This window comes from Chlamydotis macqueenii, chromosome 5, assembly GCF_036417535.1.
Source record: "Chlamydotis macqueenii isolate bChlMac1 chromosome 5, bChlMac1.mat, whole genome shotgun sequence".
Taxonomy (NCBI): Eukaryota; Metazoa; Chordata; class Aves; order Otidiformes; family Otididae; genus Chlamydotis; species Chlamydotis macqueenii.
Window position 1 is genome coordinate 26,811,275 of NC_141560.1, and position 21,883 is coordinate 26,833,157.

At 40.8% G+C, this 21,883-nt stretch overlaps 2 protein-coding genes across 5 annotated transcripts in view; one reads left to right on the forward strand and one right to left on the reverse strand.

The window, feature by feature from the left end:
- Positions 1-528: 528 nt before the first annotated feature.
- GEMIN2 (gem nuclear organelle associated protein 2) lies at positions 529-9,242 on the reverse strand. Of its 3 annotated transcripts, none has more exons than XM_086748197.1 (10): positions 9,010-9,239; positions 8,277-8,361; positions 7,000-7,110; positions 5,273-5,332; positions 4,995-5,105; positions 3,789-3,833; positions 2,986-3,054; positions 1,553-1,663; positions 1,299-1,357; positions 529-992 (listed from the first exon to the last, which is right to left on the reverse strand). In XM_086748197.1, exons 1-10 carry the CDS (start codon positions 9,129-9,131, stop codon positions 953-955), a joined length of 813 nt encoding a protein of 270 aa, XP_086604323.1. In that variant the 5' UTR covers positions 9,132-9,239; the 3' UTR covers positions 529-952. The 3 variants fall into 3 exon arrangements, with proteins under 3 accessions (XP_086604323.1, XP_086604324.1, XP_086604325.1); XM_086748198.1 differs by having other exon boundaries at positions 7,010-7,099; positions 9,010-9,233; XM_086748199.1 differs by lacking the exon at positions 2,986-3,054 and having other exon boundaries at positions 9,010-9,242.
- Positions 9,243-11,987: 2,745 nt separating this feature from the next.
- The window catches only part of SEC23A (SEC23 homolog A, COPII component), a 29,802-nt gene continuing 19,906 nt past the window's right edge, over positions 11,988-21,883 (forward strand). Inside the window, exons 1-6 of one of the 2 annotated variants that reach the window (XM_086748928.1) lie at positions 11,988-12,323; positions 15,904-16,145; positions 18,218-18,275; positions 19,675-19,761; positions 20,666-20,902; positions 21,011-21,090. In XM_086748928.1, coding sequence (XP_086605054.1) covers positions 15,925-16,145; positions 18,218-18,275; positions 19,675-19,761; positions 20,666-20,902; positions 21,011-21,090 — 683 coding nt within the window. In that variant the 5' untranslated portion in view covers positions 11,988-12,323; positions 15,904-15,924. Of the gene's footprint in view, positions 12,324-12,447; positions 12,623-15,903; positions 16,146-18,217; positions 18,276-19,674; positions 19,762-20,665; positions 20,903-21,010; positions 21,091-21,883 lie in introns of those variants that run through there. The other variant, XM_086748927.1, reaches the window with a different exon arrangement.

Genomic DNA, 21,883 nt, shown 5'->3' on the forward strand with positions numbered 1-21,883 from the left:
TAATAGTGATGGGAGGGTCTTAAATTCTACAATATACAGAAAGCAGATGTCAGTTAATACTGTGTATCAGTTTGCTGCTATTAGCAGAATTCATAGTTCTTTAATAGGGATTTTTAATTGTTGAACATAACTAGAACCAGAGGGAGTCATGTATGTACCAGGCAGATGCTAATTCTCTTGGTGAAGCACTCCGTGTTAAACATATAAAGAAGCAAGCTAATGTATTTGTCAAGATACCATATAGAAAATAAAGTTTTTCATGCTTGTATTAAAAGCACTAAATACAGCTGTGGAATTTTCACTGGTTTCTGCAACAGTTTACTAAATAAATAGTATTACTACTCAGGAAGCAGTAATCTTTATGTTTTACTAAAAGAATTGTTTCAGTAACTTACTGGCTATAGTTGAACTGTTTAGGAGTGCTTAAGCTCAGGAATCAAAGCTTGAAAAAACATTCAGTCCTAGTTGTGTAGATTTCTATAGCAAGGCTACTGTTAAATAGTATAAAGAATGAGAAAAGCCACAATGTTTAAGAACGGCCTTTAAAATGCTTGAGTTTTATTTAAAAAGCCCTTAATAGGGTATATTAGATAAAGAGCAATCATTTGTGATGTAACCTCAGACTTTACCTAGTAGCAGTGTCCACAGGATTACTCAAATAGCAGAAGTTTCTAATCAGGAATGTAGTTTACAGAGACAGTAGCTTGAGAGATGATGCCAGACACTTCATTGACTATTTTACGATGATGGTGATGACAATATCGGAGGCATTGACAATCTCATGCTAAGCTGAGATTAAGTTAGTCATAGCTGTCCCTAATGAATTATCATGAGGGTGTTCCAAAGGGGTTGTATAGTACTGCACTGTTCAGACCTGAAGTACCTCGCTGTTAACTCTGATAATGCTGTCCATACGATGCCAACGGAAAATACTTGATGTTCTCAAAACAGGCTAGGAAGGCTCATCAGCCAAGTCACGTTGATCGAAGTACCTGGTGGAGAGAAGTGGAATATTGTGAGAAACTTCTAATGCAACATACTCGTTACTTTGCTCTGAGTTGTTAGACCATGTGCTTTCTAGCTCTTCTTTGCTGTTTCTATCATAACTGTAGCTTTGCAATTCACGGGGTTCATCTGAGGAAACCAATAAGCTTACTTTACTTTTAGGTTTATCTTAAGTCCTTTCAGCTAAGTATATTTGCTACATAGGCCCAGGGTACTTTAACTGACTTCCACTTTAAAAGTCTCTAGGTTAGAACAAAAGAAATCACGCATTTTAGGTATGTGAGTTGCATTACCTGCTAACTAAGCAGATTATCAAGTTCAGAGCTGATATTTGTTCTTCATTCTTGTTCTCCTGAAAGATAAATAAATACTAGAACACTTCTTTTGCTACCCGTGTCAAATAGAAATCCCTGTAGCCTTCCCTTCATTCTCAAGCAAACTTAGGACATGAAAAATTACTTACCAAGACTTCAAGAACTGAAAAATCATCCTCTAATAATTTGCCAAGTTTAGCACGTTCTTTGTGCAATGTTGTATTAAATCTTACCTCCAATACTCTGACTTCTGAGCATCGTCTTGCCAGCTGTCGAATAAGAGAGTGAGCTTCAGGTAGCAAAGGTTTTTCAAGGCATGCCAACAGTGCATAAAGCCATCTACCCTGTGTGGATTCAAATAAAGTTTTTAATTACGAGCACTTCCTTGAAGTTTCATGCAGTTCTTGTTATATAGAGCAAGCCTGGAGCACAGGGCTCAAAACAAAAATGCATTTAACTGCTACTGCTAGAACTGAAAAGTTTGAAAGCCAAATTAGATGCTACACAGTAGAATTCTGCGCATCTAGATAAGATTCTTGTAAGCAGTACTCCTGGATTTCCTTGTATGTTTTGGAATACTGGCCAAGATATAAATTAATACAGCTTACACTATTTAAGTCTGAGGGAAGGATTATTTTAGTGATATCTGAAGCTTATTACTTAGCTATTAATTTTTAACTTCACAAACTGTGGAAAAATATTACTAAAGAGTGAATTTATCAAGTCAGCTCTTTGTGGAATGAATGCTGTTAGACCAACTTTAAGATTTGCACCACTGTGAAAACATGTCCTTTGCATTTTACTTCACTGAATTCTACTGCATGCTTACAAACATAACTTCTGCTACCTGTCTAACCTCTTAATTCTAGTGGCTTTCATTATGGGAATAAACTAAAAGTCAACATGCACATTCCCTGCAGCATATTAGTTAAAAAGAAAACAGTACTACAGAAAAAGGCCTTTCATATTCTGTACTTATGAGACTCAAAAATAGTGAAACTGTCTTTAGTATTATGGTAGTAATTTTTCATTACTTTTTTGCTCTGTGGTACTGAATGAGGTGAGATGCATCCACTAACATCTTCTGTAGCTAGATGCCATTATGTAGCTAGTCAATCTAGTTGTGGCCAAACTCCATGCTAATGTAGCCTGTCAATCACAATTTATTAGGTTTGATTTGTCACCACACTAATGCAGCTAAGCTTTCTGGTCTGTACTGCAGTACTGGAAAGATTAAATGTGTCTTTGCCAGCACACTGTCATGCATCTCCAAGCTAAAATGGAGGTGTTGGTAAATACAGCGTGCAGCACCCTGACAGCTTAAACTGGCTGAAATAAAGCTGCTGCCGTCTGACCCTCTTCTCTCCCCAGTGCCGACACTCACCTAACCTTGTGGTTTAAGTTAGTGTGAGGAGCAATAAAAAGGGGGAGAGGGTTTTGGCAGTACTTCATAGATCTGTATCTGTTATGTTTTGTAATTAGCCTTCCAAAAACTTCTGAATACTCATTTTAGTATCTAATAAATAAAGTTTTGAAAGTAACTGAATTTGATACAGGCATTTAGAGAACTCTTCAGAAACTAAAATAATTTCATAGAAAGCTATGAACAATTTATCCCTTGTTCAATGCGTTCACATGCAAGTAGTTAAAATAAATTAAAAATTACCAGTTCTGGAGTAAATTTTTTCTCTCCAAACCAACTTATCAGGTATTCTAAGACGCTGGTTACTGTTGCCTTCAAAAGAGGAACAGAAAGAGACAATACAATACCTGCAATGCTTTGTTTTGCTGTCCTACCCAAAGGATTAGAGTATGTAAGAAGAAATGTGATTTTTTTTTTTTTTTTTTAATACACACATTATGTATTTCTACTGCACTGTGATACTACATGGTATTTATTTCAGGTTGAAGTTACATACAAGGGTAAAGTAAGTGTTAAACACCAGTTAAAATGAAGTAATTTTCTGTGTTAACAAAAAGTTATGGATAGGTACCTACAGATTAGGAAAGAGGCATCACACTAACTGGTTGTTTCTGTACAAAGGCGACTAGTGGGAAACATAGTCGTAAAGGAAAGGTAAGTGTGATTCTTCTAGTCTTGCAATGTGCCTAAAAGTTCACAATCAGGTTGAAGACTGCACTTAGAACACTAAATGAGAAATCTTAGAACACTGTCAAGCATCTCATGGGGCATTCAGGAAAAATTCAAACATTAGATGTTCTATAGAGAAATTACAAGGACAAAATACTTTTAAAACCTAGTCATGGTAAATGTTCGCTAGCAAAGTTGTTTGTAGCAGAAGGTGACATAATGATTACATGTTTTCTTTCGAAGTGTACAATGAATAGCACCTGTAATAAACAATTGCCTACTCTAGCACAGAAAAACAGGTAAGACTTCTGCAACAGACTGAATATGAGAAAGTGATTTATGGAGTGTTGCTATGCGATTCTAAGAGGTGGACTTACCTGATTCATTCTGCTTACAATACTTAGCAAAGGAGGAAAGCCCACCTGAAAAATATCAAGTTAGAAAATGTAGATGTTATCACAAACATTTTTGTTCTAATTTAGGACATACTAACATTTGTGTTGGTTTTGGCTGGGATAAAAGTTAATTTTCTTCATAGTAGCTATCATGGAGTTATGTTTTTGATTTCTGCTGGAAACAGTGTTGATAACACTGGGATGTTTTAGTTACTGCTGAGCAGTGCTTACACAGAGTCAAGGCCTTTACTGCTTCTCTCACCGCCCCGCCAGTGAGTAGGCTGGGGGTACGCAAGAAGTTGTGAGAGGGCACAGGTAGGACAGGTGACCCTGACTGACCAAAGGGATATCCCACACCATATGACGTCCTGCTCAGCAATAAAAGCTGAGGGAGGAAGAAGGGGGATGTTCGGAGTTACAGAGTTTGTCTTCCCAAGCAACCATTACATGCGATGGAGCCCTGCTTTCCTGGAGATGGCTGAACACCTGCCTGCCACGGGAAAGTCGTGAATGAATTATTTGTTTTGCTTTGCTTGCATGGCTTTTGCTTTACCTATTAAACTGTCTTTCTCATTTTTACTCTTGTGATTCTTTCCTCCATCTCACTGGGGGGAACAGGGAACGAGGAATAAGCAAGTGGCTGTGTTGTGCTTAGTTGCCAACTGGCTAAACTGTGACACATTTTAATATGACGCTCAGACATCTGTAGTGATTTGAAAGTCTGTACTAAGCTTTGAAGTCTATTAAAAAAATCTTTAAGATAAAGCCCATTCAAATTGGTCTCAAAGAACCTTGCTTTTACTGTTACTTGTTAAAGTTTTGTTTTTTCAAAATGATGCAAAGAAGGGCACATTTGTAGGACAGCAGGTATGAGGAGAGGAACCACATATCACCATTCAACAAAACACTAAAGCAGACTATGCAGAAAGCTTTCCATTCAGTTCAGTGAGCAACAAAGCAGTGTGCTTTAGCTGATAACAGATGAAGGAACTCTTCAACTTTTGACTGAAAGGATAGACTTGTTCTCTGCTTCACTCAGTTTCCACTTAGAAGAAAAATGGGACTTTCTGGGCTCAGCAGAGAGCCTACTTTTTATTTAGCACAAAGTAGTATTAAACAGTAAGATTGTTTTTAACAGTTATTCTTAAAAATAGCAGCTGAAAATTAGATATTAAGTCCTATACTCACCTTTATGTAATCAATTCCTAGATTTTCATTATCAGATAGTGCATCTATTTCTGAGTATACTCTTTCACCCAGGCAGAACTTCTTCCAGCCTTCTTCATCCTCTGATTTTGGCTACAGTAAATAACAATAAATGAAAACTTTGAAATATTGCTATCTCGAAGACACCAAAGAAAAGACTTGATAATATTCACAAGTTGTTGCATTAAACTGTAAAACAAGATTAACCACGGATTTAATGACTGGAAAAGAAACAGAGCACTGTTATGAATTCTACTCACTATAGTAACATTGCTGTCCAAATGTTGTGACCGCCAGTGACTTCTGTGCTTGTTCAGGCTCTGAGGAATTAAAACAAAGCCAAATCTGAATTTAACTTTGCAGTTATTTTATCCTGGCCATAACTGCTCGAACATTATTCTTAAATGTATTAAAAAGTATATTTTATGATATTCTATAAATCAGTAGAGGCATAACTGGCTAAATATTTCCCATGCCTTTTAGTATAAATCTAACTAAACTGCTCATGCTGGGGTTTTGGAAGTAATCTTAAAGCTGAAGGAATTTAAAAATCTACTACATAAAGTTAAGTTGAGGTAGTAAGCTTTAATAGTCTTCCAGACTTTTCTTGGTATAACAAGCTTAAGGGAAAAAAAAAAAAAAGATTTAGTGCAAAAGCACACAGAAAGTCAATATGCTGTTTCCAAGAGTGGTCTGTATCTGTATCAGATGTCTATAGAACTGTTAGAAGGAAGGCAAGTGTGCTTTCCTAGTGTACTACTTCTACCTGAGAGGGATGCTATATGCGACAAACTGGCCTGCTTCACAGTTTCCTGTACAGAAGTGTAAACTTTTTGTAACAAATTTTTTTTGCCCTAATTCAATTGTTATTGTAGCAGTAAAAATGACCACTAAAAATGCTCTAAGTAACAGCAGTTGATGCATAGTGTTTGAACAAGCGACTTCTAATGCTTTTTTTAAATCTTGAGTATTTTTTAGGATATTCTCATACTTCACAGTGTTAATACTGGCACAGATGAGAGGACAATTGATTTTTGTATAAAATATATCTGTACAGTGAACATGCCTTTAGATGTCAGTCTCCTTAGTTCTACTAAAACCTTAGATTATGCCTAATATTGTGATACCTTGTAGAAATAGGGGTTAGCTCAGTTACTGTCTACAGTGTAGATGCAGTTGTACAGATTCCACCTTTCCTGATTTACCTCTTTGAAAAAACAGAATAAATGAGCTCATGCAAAGTTCAGTGCTACAGCAGCTTAAATACAGTTGGTTATACTTCAGTTACTTCAGGTATTCCTACAATGCAGTATCAATGCATTGTAGACATGCCTTCTGCACTACTGGCATCATAAACGATCTCTACCTACATCTTTACGTTTTACATTTCACCCTGTTTGAACTGTGGATAGAGAGACCGCTCAATTCTCCATTTTTGTTCTGTTATTTAAAAACAGGTTGCAGATGCAGTAGGAAAGATTTAAGTCTTGCTAACACTACCACCTTACAAATACATTTTACCAAATCAATGTTTCTCCTCATAATGGGGGCCACCACTGTCAACAGTCTCCTAAATGGACACTGTGTTCTATGTACATGAATCTCCTGGTGAGTTAGAATCCACTTGTTTTTCAGTTAACGTTGAGTTCTGCAGAACATTGCTGCTAGCACTAGGTTTTAATATAACTGCATAACATCAGAGGGATTTTTGGCCTCCCTTAGCTACTCTATATCATTTAATTTAAATACTGACATATTTCTGCTGAAGTTGAAGAATTTTTTTAAAAACATTATTCTCTCGAGAGTTTTATCAGAAGTTTAAAAGCCACACAGTGTATACTCAGTTATTTTACAAGAACTTAAAACACTTGCCTACAAACATCTGTTCTACCATAAAGTCATAACATTTCTATACTAGATCTAAGGCTGTCCCCCATACAGCACAGATGTGTTCCATCTAGACAGTGCAAGTCCCCCTCACACACACCATTTTGTACCTGACGAACGGCTGAGAAATTGGCCACTTGCTGCTGCTGCCACTTGAGTGTTGGAGAGTATCCTTCAGGAGCAGGCTGACAGCCAGAAATCTAAGAAAACACTGGCAATAATTATAATGTAAAGAAAGCTTTATAAGAAGAATCTTTAAGAAATAGGAACATCAGTAAATGTTTACTATCAGGTAAACAATATCCTTTAAATCTTCATTTAAGAAAAGTAATTTCATGACCGCATCTAAGACTGACTTAACAGTTGGTTTAGACAAAATTCCTGCTGTTACAGTCAAAGTATTCAAAAGATACTGTCAAATAATTAAAGGTCTTCTTTTTAGCAATTGTTCTGCCTTAATTTCCATGTTTATAAAAAGCAGGGTGCCATTTCCTTATCTTGGACAGATGCTATGAATCTTAGGTGTTCTACGTGCCAAGATAATAAGTTGAGGAAGACAGAAGACCACAAAAATATCTTTTAGGATGTTAACTCTGACAGTTAAGTAGATACAAGCTCTTTAAAGATTATCATGGAAGAGTTACTTAAAAAAAAAAAAAATTCTTTCTACAAGTGCTTAAGAATGCCACTACAAAGAGATAAGACAAATTAAGAGAATGGTCACAGAACTTACATGGTCATGTCAGTACTAGAAACTCTTCTTGAGCAATCTAGCAGTGAAATGTCAGATTACACAGTTTTCACTAGAGAAGGGCAAACTTGGTCTCTCAAACTATTTGAAAGTAGTTTAAAAACCAAGCTGGCAGGGCAATGTGACAACAGAAAAGTGTGCTTGGGCAGCAAGGAAAAATTCTGATAAAATACTCCACCAGAAGGGAAAGAAGTGGTGCTACAATTTCACCTAATAGTAAAGTTTAGCTGCATTTACTACCCTTACCCTAAATATATATTTAAACCTAAATATAGGTATGGAGATATCTTTCTCTTGAAGTTTATGCAGGGTCTATGGTTAAGTATTTGTAAAATTTAATGCAACATTTTATTTCCTCAGACAGTAAAATACTCTGCTTTGTATCAAATAGTATGGATATTATAAATACGTTCAGCTCTAAAGACTGCCGTTAGCTAGCAGTTGAGCAAGCATTTCTTCAAAACCAAACATTTAATTATGTAGATGCTTTTAAAATCAAACAGTGGTATTAAGTTATGCCAACCACTCCCCAAAATTAGTACAAACATTAGTATACTAACATCTTTCCCACCCCGCCTTTTTTTTTTTTTCACTGAAAACAAAAGGCGTAAAAGCTTCAAACTTACTGAAATGTTTACTGTCTGCTTCTTTCTCAATTTTTTGGGGTCTATTTGCGCTACGACCACATCTGGGCATCGAGCTGCTTCAATCCTACAAAACAAAATCAAGTGGCTACATTTGTTCCTTTTTGTACCAGGTGGTTATATGCCAGATGTCTCTGAAATACCGCACCTGCGGAAATCTTCAGGAGTGTAAAACCACAGACTATACCGCCAATTCTTACAGAAGGTTTGACCTGAGTTACAGATCAGTATTCTCAGTTTCTACAGCACTGCTCAGGCCTCCTCGAAGCTTGCTTGCTTCCTAACTTGCCTGAAGTGCGGCAGCTTCCCGCAGCGAGGCCTGGGGAGGCCACCGCTGCTGGCAGGGGGAGCCAAGGACCGGCCCCTGCATCTTTCCGCGGAAAACTGCGCAGCGCGGGCCCGCGGAGCTGCGAGCCGGCCGAGGCGAGCAGCCGCCGCTACACAGCGCCAGGGAAGGAGCAGCAGCCTCGCAGAACACGGACGGCTTTGGATGCCGGAGGGGATCCCGCCGCACCGGCGGCGCTGGGGGAACGGCTCTGCTGCCTGCGGCGGGCAGGCTAACGGCAGCACGGCGCAGCCGCGCCCGCGCACCCCAACGCCAAGCTCGGCCCGGGCAGCGCCGGCGGCAGCCCCGCCCTCGCCGGGAGGTGACGGCGGCGGGCCCGGCCGGCCTCCCCGGCCCGCGGGAGCTCGGCCCTTCCGCCCCGCCACTCACTGGACGCGCTTCAAGTACTCCTGGGGCGTCCTGGGAGGCACCGTGGGGTCGAAGTCCTCGGCCAAGTCACAATCATCCACCGGCAGCAGCCGCGGCATCAGCTCCTCCACGCTCGGCTCCATGGCCAAACCGCTACGGGTACCCGCGCGCCGTCCCGTCCCGCCCCGCCCCCCCGGCGGCGGAGGCCGCCTGACCGGGCGCTGCTGGGCTCGGCCCGCCGCCGCGCAGGCGCGCTGCTCGCGCGAGAGCGGCGTCACGGCCGGGCTGGGGCGAGCGCGGCCGTTATTAAGCACTCCGGCGCGTCCTCGTCTCGTCTCGGGCCTTGCGTTGGTCGTGCGCTCCGAACTGATACCGTGAACGCGCCGTGCACTTGGGGCTGCATCACCGGGAAACCCAGAGCCCTGACCAGCGGCCTGCTCTGCAGGTTTTAGCTGCTCTGAAAACCCAGCGAGGGGAATAAAAGGGAATTTGGCCAAAGAGCGGTGCAGAAAGTGGTTCTGCCAATTTACTGCCCATCAAGCTCGGCCCGTTTCTCTGTAAACCTTTAGTAACCATCTTTATAAGGCCCTGTGCCATTACTCCAATTACTGTAGTTTCTCAAAGTGGTTCTTTAAAACCCATCCATTAGTATTTTCTGTTGCACCTGTGGAGATCCCATAATAATAATTCTTGCCGCTTCCTTGAAATGCTTTGAGATCTAAGGTTGAAGTCAGTTACGTAAAAGTTCATTGCTATAAAGTGAAATGCGAGTTCTCATTCTGGAAGGGTCAATGCCTGAGTTTTTATTTTGTTGCTGTATGGGTTTATCTAAATACTATTACGTGGGAATATCCACATGCCAAATGAAAAGCAAGGTAGCATTAGCAGAAAGCGGGGTTGCTTCTCAATTAAGATGAAAAGCAGAAGGATAATGCTGTAATAATTTACATTGTGTATTATGAAATTCCTCTTATGCAAAATGTCAATCTGTATATTATTTTTCCTATTAGTTCTGCTGCATGCAAAGTCAGTTTAGCACTACCATCTAGTCCATCTAGTAGATCAGAGTAGCTCTAAATACTTCTGACATGAGTTCAAAAAAGTCAATGCTTTTTTTTTTTTTTTCTACAAGGCTGTATTGTAGCAATTCTGAACAAACATCTACCCTAACTCCTCCTCTCCAGTGGCTTGTGTTTGTTTTAAGGTGTTTCCAAAACCACCTACGTGTAACAGGGAGGTTTAATTCTGAAACCCGGATCTAATGTCCTAGTTGAGTATGCAACAATTGCAGTCGCTGCTAGAAATAAAACCTGCTTCTAGATATTTCTGGAAAGGCTGACCAGTGGTCAAATAAAAAAATTTGGTGAGTCCAGCTATAAAAAGTTCGCTTCTAATACTTTAGTAATATTTGGAAATTATTTTTTCTATTTGTTGTGAAGTCAAGAACTAAGAACAGAAAGAGAATCCACAGATATAGATTACTTTTTCTGGAACTTTCTGTTGATACTTTTTAAATGAAGTAATATTTTTAATTATTACAGGTAATCTTCCATGGATAATAAAATTGTTCCTAACAAGTTTTACCAACAATGTTGATGCAGTGGCTAGCAAATATGATTCAGTGGAGGAAGAGGAAAAAGAAACTGGAAATTAATCTTCTTTCTCCACTACTGCCTAGGCGTTATGGAAGGGTACTTTTCCAAAGAACGGGTGAGTTGCTATCAATGGATATGTGTTGCTGACTTAAAAAAAAAATATATCAACTAAAAATTCTGCATTAAGAAAAATGCTTTCACTGTACATTCTACTATTGGGAGATAATAAAATATTTTTAATAATGAGTATACACCATGTTAGGATCCTATTTTCTGTTCTGTTTTTTTTCTTCTTGCTTTTCTCTGTGGTTGCGTTATCGTAACAGCTGCAAGACATTTCTTGAACTTTAGAGCATTTGATTGAGTATGTAATAAAAATTAATTGTGCTAATAACCGATTAAAAATACTTTATACCTTTTATTTGTAGTGAACTTTCAGAATAGTATACTTTCCTGTTCTTCCTTCTTCCCTTTTAAGTGTCTTTAAGCGTCAGTTGCCTCTTTTTCTCTTACTGTCTATGGAGTTCATCCCACAGTAATTACTTTGGTACTTGCCTCTTTTCAGTGTAACTTTCTGAAAATGTTTCACAGACTATTTGAGTACTTTTGAAATTGTAACACTGAATTGCTTTCCGTGCATGTTTGAAGTTCACCCTGTTGTGGGTGGTTTTTTTTTGGTTTTTTTTTTGGTTTTTTTTTTTTTTTTAAATGAGGAGTTTTCGTGTCCTTGGCAAGCTCCTGGTTTATACTCCCACAACTGGCAGTGAGATTTGTGGACGTGGAAATGTAAAACCCCTCCCTTTAAGTTCTGCCGTTGTTTACCTGTGCATGTTTTTAGGCTGAAGAGGATTGGCAAACAATACTGGAGACAGTAATGGCATAGAAATTCTATCATCATTACATTTGACATATAAGAAAAGAGGATAAGAATTCTTTAGTAACTTGTATTTGTTTGATGGTTATAGCATGTTTTCAGAATTGCAGTTCACTGCAATGGACGTGGGAGTTGGCAGAATGTTTTCCAGTGCTCTGCCATGTCTGGACCGATTGCACTGAGATATCTCAGGAAAGGGTGAAGTTACTGTTGTAGCCTTTTGTCGCAGGCTTGTTTAAAGCAATTCTGAAGTGCCCTGAAACCTAAGCATCGCTATAACTTGGGTTTGGGGGACAAGAAGATAACCACACTTAACAAAAAAAACTGTACAAAACTGTACAGTTATGACTACGTGAAAGTTATTTTGTGGGTAGTAAATAAGCGTTTTCTATTTCTAAATATTAATAAATATGAGATTAAGTATTGTCTCAGGCTAAAAACCACCAGGAATATAATTTCAATGTATTTTTTTCCCCAGGTAGTGCGGAGAAACATGTAAACAATCTTCCAGATTAAAAAGTTGCCAGAAATACACGAGGTGGAAGATGGGCGAACTCAAGGACTCCCAGAAGCCGGGCTGGCTCGGTCCCGAGGATCTCCCTGACTCAGCCCCTCGCCGGCGGAGCACAAAGCAGGAGCGGAGCGGTGCATCCACAGCCGGCAGCGAGAGCGGCTCCGGTAACCGCGGGCACAGGCGCAGCCCCGGGGAGCCGAGCGCAGCCGAAGGGCAGAGAAGGCCAAACGCCCCCCGAAAGCCGGCATGCCTCCTTTCCTACGCGGTTTTAGGCGCGAGACTGAGACAAACGATCTTTAGAAGAAATCTGAAAGCCAAACAGGGAAGAAGAGCCGTCAGGGCGGGAGCCAAGGTCAGCGGTGTGGGATGCCTGACGCTGGGCCCCTCCGCTCCGCTGGCCGGGCAGGGCCGCGGCCCACAGGCCGGCCCGCCTGGCCCGGCGGGAGCGAGTCCGCAGCCGGGCTCCCCCTGCGCCGAGGGGGCGGCTGGGGAGCGGCGGAGCTCAGCCCGCCCCCCGGCCCGGCCCGCCGCTCTCTGCCCCTTGACGTGGCGCGGACTCTCCCATCAGCCATGTTGACTGCGTCGGCAGCGCTGGGGCGGCTGCGTGCGGGTGGGGGAGTGCGAGAGAGGCGGCGGCGGCCGGGACGCCGGGTGAGCGAGCAGGGCAGGGGCTGAGGGTGGGCGCGGGGAGCTGGAGCCGGCCGGTGGTGTGAGCTGGGGGGTGCTACGGGGAGAAGAGGCGCCGTGGCGGCAGCCCCACTCCCCGCGCTGCGTAGGTACAGGGGGCCCCCCCAGCCCTCGGGCCGTGGGGTCCCCGCCCGGCTGCTGGGCCAGGAGGGAACGTGGTGGGAAGCTCCCCCGCCTCCCTTACGAGGCTTTGGGCGCTCACGCCGCCCTCCGTGGCAGTGAGGAGGAGCGGGGGGATCCCCGGGCGGCCCTGAGGGGCTGGGGGTACCGCCGGCGGTTGGTCAGCGCTGCCACGGCCTCCCGGGCACCAGACCGGGGGTGCGTGCGCCCCTTCTCGTCAGGCGAGGAGCGCCCGGCCGGGGCGGTGCGAGGGGCCGCCGAGAGCCCCGTCCTCAGCTGGGGCTGCCGGCACTCCGGTAGGGCCAGCGGGGCACGGCCCTTGCGGCTGCGCCCCGTGTAAAGTGCGGCTCGGTCCGGCAGCGGCTGCCGCCCCCCCGGCCTGGAGTGCCTCGCTACCGGGGTCGTTGTGTCACTGCTAGGGGCTCTGGCAGGGGTGCCTTGTGATATAGGCAAAGCTACACAAAAACTGTGTTTAGGCGGGCTTTGCTGCATTTGAATATGTGGTTTTTTTTTAATTTAGGTGAGTTGTTAAATACGGTTGTTGTTTAAAAAAAAAAAAAGCCCTTAGTGAACAAAATTAGGACAGCAGGTTTGGAGGATGGCTGTTAGAGTAGTGAAAATGAGATTCTTATGTTGTCAGTTTGACACCTTGCAGTTGCTTTGGGTAAGTACCAAGTAATTCTCCTTGTATATTTGAGTTCCTCCTTGGAACTGAAATAGATTTGTATCTGAAATGCTGATTTTGGCATTAAAAAAATCCCAAGCCTTTAATTAATCTCTTCTACTTTAACAGATTATTAGTGCATAATAAACTGAAAGAATATGTTTGTTATAAGAAAAGTGTACTAATTTAGAGGTATTTAAATACACAGTCATGTGAGGGACTCTGATCTCTCTGTACTGGAACTCTTAAAATGCTGTGGAGAGAAATGTTTTGATTTTGTTTGTATGGGCTTCCAAGGATAGTGGATATTATTTTGGTGATCTTCTGTATTGAGACACATTTACATGTGGTGTGTAAATGTTTAAAGGTGCTGAGATGAAGAAGGAGCTTTTAGAATAATCTGTTTTAAAGAAACTATTGTAATTGTTTGCAGTTACTTCTAGAAGCAAAGTAACGTATTTCAAACCTGTTTATTCAGCTATACAATAGCTTTCTGAATGGTATATCAAACATGTTTAGTATGTGTAATGGTTAGAAAGTCCTAACTGTACTCTTGCATCTAGTCAGAGTAATTACATAAATACTATTATTTACCTGAGAATCAAGCTGTCATACTCAGGTGTAGTCAGCCTGTGAGTCTGTACAATTCAGTTGTGGCTTCTCTGTGTGACACAGAGCAGGATTGCTGTGGTGCAGGGATGCGAGGTACATTCAACCTCAGCAGTGGGAGGGAGGAAGCAAGCCAGAAAGGACTGCTGGGCTTGTCTGGGTGTCCTATCCTGCACCAAAGCTAAAGCAGTGACATTCTGACATGGGAGCGGTTGCTGTTCAGCTATTTTGAAAATCACTTCTCTGTGGTTTTCTGAGGTGGGCAATGGGTATTTTGTGGCATTGAGGTGTATGAGACTGTGTAGTCTGTAGGTCAGGAGGGTTTGCTGTTCTAGTGTGATGTAATACATCTCCATACTTATCCCAGAAAATGTGCCTGGATAGCTGTAACAATGCTATTGAAACTGAAAGGAACTTGTCAGACCACGAGTTTCACATTTGATGCGTAATGAAATATGGAAGCATTGTTGGCTCTTGGAAACAAAGAAAAGAGTAGAAGAAAAGTTGGAGGAAGATTGATTATTAGCAAGTTCTGCCTTCTGAATAGGAAATGCATACCTTACTAGAAAGTATTTAACTCAAAATATCCAGCAAATATTTTATGTATATGTATGCACTTTATTAGTTGCTGCACAGTAGTGTTTGTACGTTGACCTCTGTGGAGCAGTAATTGAGTTGTAAAAATAATATAACAAAACCATTTCAAGTGTAGCATGTCTAAAGCTGTTCAGTAACTTAGTACAGTCTAAAATGAGACTGTACTAAGGAGACACTAGGAGTACTTTCCCAGGCTACCTCTTAGGTGGTTCATTTACTTTTACAGTAAGTTCTTAATTATTAGCCAGTGGGAATTTAGATATCCTAGTTGCTGGCAAAACCTGGGTGACTTAGGTATTACAAAATTTACTGGGCAGCATACAGCAGGTATTCAGAGACAGTGTAGATATAGCTGAGCGGTGGGGTTTTTTTGGGAGGGCACTTCTTGCTGGCTTTCTCACATGTTTACAGGTCCCTGTTGAGCTTTTTGGATATGTTTGTGTTCCCCACTGCTCCAGCTTCTGAATAACTGTAGCTGGAAACTTTGAAAGCCTTAGGTTGGTGCCCAAATGGTAGATTTGAGTGCAAACAATTGTTGAATGGTGCATCTTGGTATATAATATAGTGGAATATGACACAAGTAGTTCTTAAGTTATTTCCCAGCATTGCTGTAGAAATGTATGCTTGTGGAATATGGTGTTATTATTCCTTTATATTTGCTTATAGCCACATGATGAATTACTGAAAATGGTTAATTATGGTTACAAAATTCTTACACAATTTGACACAGCGGAAGACAAAAAAAATTATAATTACAATTACTTTTTGCTATTTGATTCTTAAAGAAATAAGAGGATTAAGCAGTTTGCAAGAATGAATGATTCTTGAATAATGAGCAGAATGAGTAATTAAATGTGTTAGTGAAAGGCCTTAAAGCAGGGTGTATTTTTTTGTGCGCTGCATTTTGTCTACTCTGACCTACCCTAGAATTACTGCTTTAGTTATAACATTTCTTGCCCATGTTTGCTGCTTGAGTCAAGAAGTGATCAGAAGATGGACTATTCTAACACTGTGTATTTAAGTTGCCAAATATTTGTTATTTTGAACAGATTGCTGCATCCTAGGAGTCTTAAATTTCTGTTTCACTTTGTAATTCTATGCGTTGCTTTAAGAATTTTAGTAGCACTACTCAGTGTCTGTTGGTTGTAATTTGTTTACAGTATTTGAATGTGACTGTGATTAAGTACGTTCAGTATTTTGTGGTTAAAAATGTTTACACTTCGACATTCTGCTAATTGTTCTCTCTTTATTATAGTGATAAACAGAGAAGTTGACCATGACAACCTTCCTGGAATTTATCCAGCAAAATGAGGACAGAGATGGAGTTAGATTCAGCTGGAATGTTTGGCCTTCAAGTCGTCTTGAAGCCACAAGAATGGTAGTCCCAGTGGCTGCCCTCTTCACGCCACTCAAAGAGCGGCCAGACTTGCCTCCTATTCAGTATGAGCCAGTTTTGTGCAGTAGGACCACATGTCGAGCTGTTCTGAATCCGTTATGGTAAACCTAATATTATGACAATATTTTTCCTTACAATCTTATAGTGCCGGTTAAACTATGCAGAAGTTTGGTATGTGGAAGTTCAGGTACCCCTCACATGAGTATACAGCTCAGACTTCTAGATCTTAGAGGTTTCTGCACATAGATTTGCATATGTAATGTATATACTTAAAACATAGCTTTCATTTAACTTGTCTTTTCAACATATTTCATTTAATTAATGATGTACTCCTGTGTTTTTCCTCTAGAAAATAACTAGGGTAAAAAGTTACTATGCTATATAATTTTAACTCTCGGGCCCTGATACAGTCTCATTTCCAAGTAAAATAAACGATATTTATTACTGACCTTAGTTAATATGTAGACCAAAGCAGGCTAGCTGGTTTAGTTTACCAAAACAGAAACTGAGAGATGTGATAGATAAATACATCGGAAGTAGACATGAGAGAGAATGAAAGCTGTTTAAGCTAAAGGGTGGTATTGGCACAAGCACAAATGGTTGTGGACTAGTCATGTATAAGTTTTAGTTGGAAGCAGAGGAAGTGTTTCAAACATCATTCCAATCACAGAAGCATGGAAAAGAAACAGAACAATTTCTAAGGTGCAGTTTGATAGGTATTGGGAAAGGTGATAGTGGGAGGTGAGACATGCTGTAAAAGATCCTGTAGAACTTGTTCAGTTTTGTGAATAACTTTTCCCTGCTTGGGAGAAAAGATGATTTCAAAGCAGATGTAAAATTGTGTTTCAGTATTAAACAGACACAGTAACTGATTATACTGGAAGTCAGACTTAGTGGAAGCTAACTTTTCTAGAAGCACTATCTTTTAATGAGGGCTGAAAGAAAAATAATGGAAAGACAAAGCCATAAAGGGTCTGTCAGATCCCTGACATTACAGGGAACTGTATACATTTTTTTTGTTTTATTTTAACTCTCTGAATACTGATAAAAATGTAGATAAAAGGAGATAGGGTCATCAATTGAAAAAAAAGTTATTGTTACTAGAGAGATAGCTGTTAAGTTGGAACCTGGTTTTTTAGCACGTAATATATATTCAGGATAGTCCCAGGCCCTGACAGCTAATAGGCATAGGCTGAGAGGAGAAAAATGCAAAGGCAGGGAGAGTTAAAACAATTTGCCTAAAACCACACAGAAAGTCTCTAATACAGGTGCCAAGTCTGTGTTCTTAAATTTCTTATTTGCTTCTTTTTCTTGAAGACTATGTCACTGAAATTTGGAATCAAACTCCTTAACACCAATGCAGCATTAAGAAGCAGGCGTTCTTTATTGCGGTACTGGATGCACAGGGGATCCTTCCACCTAGCGTGCATGCCGGTCTGAAAATCTGGACAGAATATATTTAGTGATTCCATACATAATCATAATTTTTCCTAGAAATTATTATAATATTCCCCACCCACTTGCGCATGCTCAGTCTTTTGAGTCGAGGGTCTTCTGGTGGTCCCAGGGGTCGTCGGAGTGCCCCTTTCTCGAATTTGCTGGTTGAACCCCTCCTTAAAATCTCCATACATGGTCTGAGAACAGGTCGCATTGCTCCTTGGTGTTCTGGCTCCAAAGTGGTGGCTCAGGGCTTATTTTCACAGCTGGTGTTCGAGGCCTACTTTTGTTCTATCACCTTTCTTAATTACCCCAGATATGCTAGGCTAACTTCTAACAAACGAAAAATTGTGTTTTCTTAACAATTCTAAAACTCCCTGTTCCCTCTAAGGATAAATAGATATCATATAAAATTTAATCTATGTAACTACATTTTTATAGTTAGCAAGAATCACCTCATACAGATATTTAATTTTCAAAAATCGTATTATTCTAAAATTATATTGACTAAGAATTTTATATCATATAACAACTGTTCCTCTTTAAAGACAGTAATTTGCCTGATATGTCTGTGTATTTTGAGCTTGTAATATGGGTATTTAGGAGACAGTATGTTAGGAGGAAGCTTTTTCAAAGTCAATGTGGTTTTGAAAAATTAAAAGAAATTTATTCTAGGGACAGTGAAGGAAAAAGAATTGTTCATGCTGTATAAACTTTTTTTATTGTGTTTTTATAGCCAAGTGGATTATCGAGCAAAACTCTGGGCTTGCAACTTTTGTTATCAGAGAAATCAGGTAAGAAAACAAAACATTCAGGATATAGCTAATCTTTTTTTATAAGGTAAAAGTGAAAATCCTCATTTTTCCAAGTTGTAGTTATGAACTGAAATTGACAGCAACAGCATGAGTGTGCAGCTATATCTTCAGAGATTGCGTTGACATTTTTTTCTTGACAGCATGTCATAGTTCAGCCCTGATTCGGACCAGACTGCGCAGTCTCTCTCTCGCTCCCCCCACCCTCCAAGAGAATAGGGGGAGATGATATAAGAAAAACGGCTCAAGGTTTGAGATAAGGACGGGGAGAAATCCTTAAAGTTACCGTCACGGGCAAAACAGACTCGACTTGGGGAAAAATACTCATTTATTTCTAAAACTAGCAGGAGAATGAGACAGGGAACAAGATAACCTCCCCCCACCCCTCCCTCTTCCCGGGCCTAACATTATCTCTACCACCTTCCCCTCCCGAGCGACACAGGGGGGAGAGGGAATGGGGGTTGTGGTCAGTTCATCACGCGTTGTTTTATGCCGCTGCTTCATCGTTGCGGAAAGAACTCCTCACGTTCCTCCCCTGCTCCATCGTGGGGTCCCTCCCACGGGCCACAGTCCTTCGTGAAACTGCTCCGGCGTGGGTCATCTCTTCCACAGGGTGCAGTCCCTCCAGAACAGCTGTCCCAGCGGGCCCTCCACGGGCCACAGCCGCCTTTAGGGCCTCCACCTGCTCCGGCGTGGGGTCCTTCATGGGCTGCAGGTGAATCTCTGCTCCTCTGTGGACCTCCATGGGCTGTAGGAGGACAACCTGCTCCACCATGGTCATCACCGCAGGCTGCAGGGGAATCTTGGCCAGGAGCTACATACTCCTCCCCCTTCTTCTGAACTGACCTTGGCATCTGCAGCCATTCCTCACAACAGGCTGGCAGACGCCTCTCGGGATCCTTTTTACGTCTTATTCGCTTCTCATCTCCTCTCCACTTCTTGCAGCCAGGCCGGGCCGAGTTGGGCCCAATCGGCTGCCCGGTGGGAAGCCAGAGGGTGAGGCCTGCAAGGCCCACAAGGCTCGCGCCTCCCCCTCTCTGCCCTCACTCAGCTGCTTCACGTCTTCTCCCTTTTTGTCTTCCCTGTTTTCCCCTTCTTAAATACATTATTGCAGAGGCATTATCATGGAACATTCTGCTACCAATCGGCTCGGCCTTGGCCAGCAGTGGGTCCACCCTAGGCCCGGCCGAGTCCACTGAACAACGGGGAGCGAGTTCTAGCAGTTTCCTACAGAAGCTGCCACCTTAGGCACCCCACTACTAAACAAAACCAGAACACAGCAATAGTGAACGTCTGTTGCAGAGGAATGTAGTCCATACATACGTTTTTGTAGAAGTCATAATCTTTTGCTTATACTTAATTTTTGTGTTTTTATTTGCAGTTTCCTCCTACCTATGCTGGCATATCTGAAATGAATCAGCCAGCAGAACTTTTACCTCAGTTCTCCAGCATTGAATATGTGGTACAGGTAAAATAATTAAATAAAATCTTTAACATCTGTAACCTTGCAATATACAAAAAGAATTAATTTCTGTTTTATTTCTTCACTGTATTTTAATGACTGTGTTTCTGTATGTGCTTGTTAGTCGATTGAATGTGTATGTCATCAGTTGCAAATGGAAAATGTAGTTGGTTTAGAGAAAACAGCTAATACATATTCAATTCAGGTGTTTGAATTTGAATATTCATCCTTTTTTAGGATCGATGTTACTTGAATAGAAATAAAAAATGGACCTACAACCCAGAATTGCAAACATTTGCAGTTGCAAATTTGTAATCTCTAAATTCCATTTCTGAGGGTTCAATTTTGCAAGACTTCAGTGAGGCATTCAGATTATGAAAAGATGAGCAAGGACTGAACAGAATCCCTGCTTTTTGCCAACTCTTGTACCACAAAAATAAAGGAGAAAGTTGCTCATATGCAGCAAAATTACTTTAGAAAGAATAAAAGAGCTGATTGTCTCTAGAGTAAAATTATGACGTGACATGCCACAGACTGCTGTCAAGTTATAATTTTGAATAACTTTATTACTGTTATGTTCACTTGGAGCAATAAAAGCTCATTATATATTAAAATATTTTTGTAATTGGCACATGCTTCAAAACTATCATGGCATCCTAAAGGATTTTTTTTTTTTTCTTCTGTAGTAAGCATTTCATTTTTGTGCAGAGTTCATTACAGTAGGAATTTCATTCCCTTTAGCCCCAGATACTGATTGCTACTTGAGAGGGAGGTAAGTTAGGTGGAACGTTTACATTATTGGTATGATTAAAATTAAAACTTTTACAAAATGGACTTCATTCATTCATTTTTGATACTGTAAATATTGCAAGATTTGTTTTTAATTTGATTATATTTGTGTTTCTTAAAGCGTGGTCCTCAGATGCCTTTGATATTTCTTTATGTTGTGGACACATGCATGGAAGATGAAGACTTGCAAGCTCTGAAGGAATCCATGCAAATGTCGCTTAGTCTTCTGCCACCAACTGCGTTAGTAGGTCTCATTACCTTTGGCCGAATGGTGCAAGTTCATGAGCTTGGCTGTGAAGGAATTTCCAAAAGTTATGTCTTCAGAGGAACAAAGGATCTATCTGCAAAACAGCTGCAGGTAATGCACAAAAGCGAACAAAAAGAAATCATAGAGATGATGATGATGGAGAAATTCAAATAGTCTGTAAACAGATTTTATAATAAGATCTTATGTGTTTGTCTACAGGAAATGCTAGGGCTTACAAAAGTAGCTGTTTCACAAGTTGGTCGAGGTCCTCAAGTGCAGCAGCCACCACCTTCTAACAGGTAATGTGCTTAAAATATCTGAAGAACATACCTTGGATACACTGATTTACTGGAATACTAGTGTTTTATGACTACGAAAACAATCAACTGGCAGTCGAAACTTTTGATCAGGTGCAAATTTACTAGGAGACTAATGGTTATAGCCAGTTTGTTTCCTACAGTTTGTACTGGGAAGAAAAGCCTTAATGTGCGATAGTAAAATAATCTGGACGATGCTTTGGAAATGTTCTGAGAGAATGTTACATAGATAAATTATACATATGTAAATAATGATGCTTCTGTTGGTTGGTATGCTAGAAAGTGTTAATAGCTGCTTTAGTCCCCTTTCTTATGTGGATATCCACTTTTACCTTCCCTTTTTCTCCCTCTTCCACTCCTCTTGCCTCCCCTTCTGTGTCTCATTTGGAAATTGTGGGTTGGTATTTGATTCTCCTGTGTATCCCACTGTGACATAGAAGAAATTGATGAAATAATAAAAAAGAGAGACAGTTTTGCAGTCTTTGCTTTGAAATAAATAGCTGCATTTGTAGGCAGCCTGTAGCAGAGAGCATGAAAAATTCTTTATATGCTAATGTTTCTTTTGATCTTTGATTTTCACTGGAGTAGTGAAACTTGAGTTTGTTTTTGAGATTGATAGGTCATCATCTGCTGTGTTCTTTTGACTAGATAGGATTCTTTCTGGATAGTGGTGGTACCTTTAAGTTAGTAAGTTTTTATTTTACAAGCACTTTGCTGAACTTCTTAAGCTGAGTGTGCTGTGTGTGTGGTGATACCAAACTGGGTTATCTTGGGT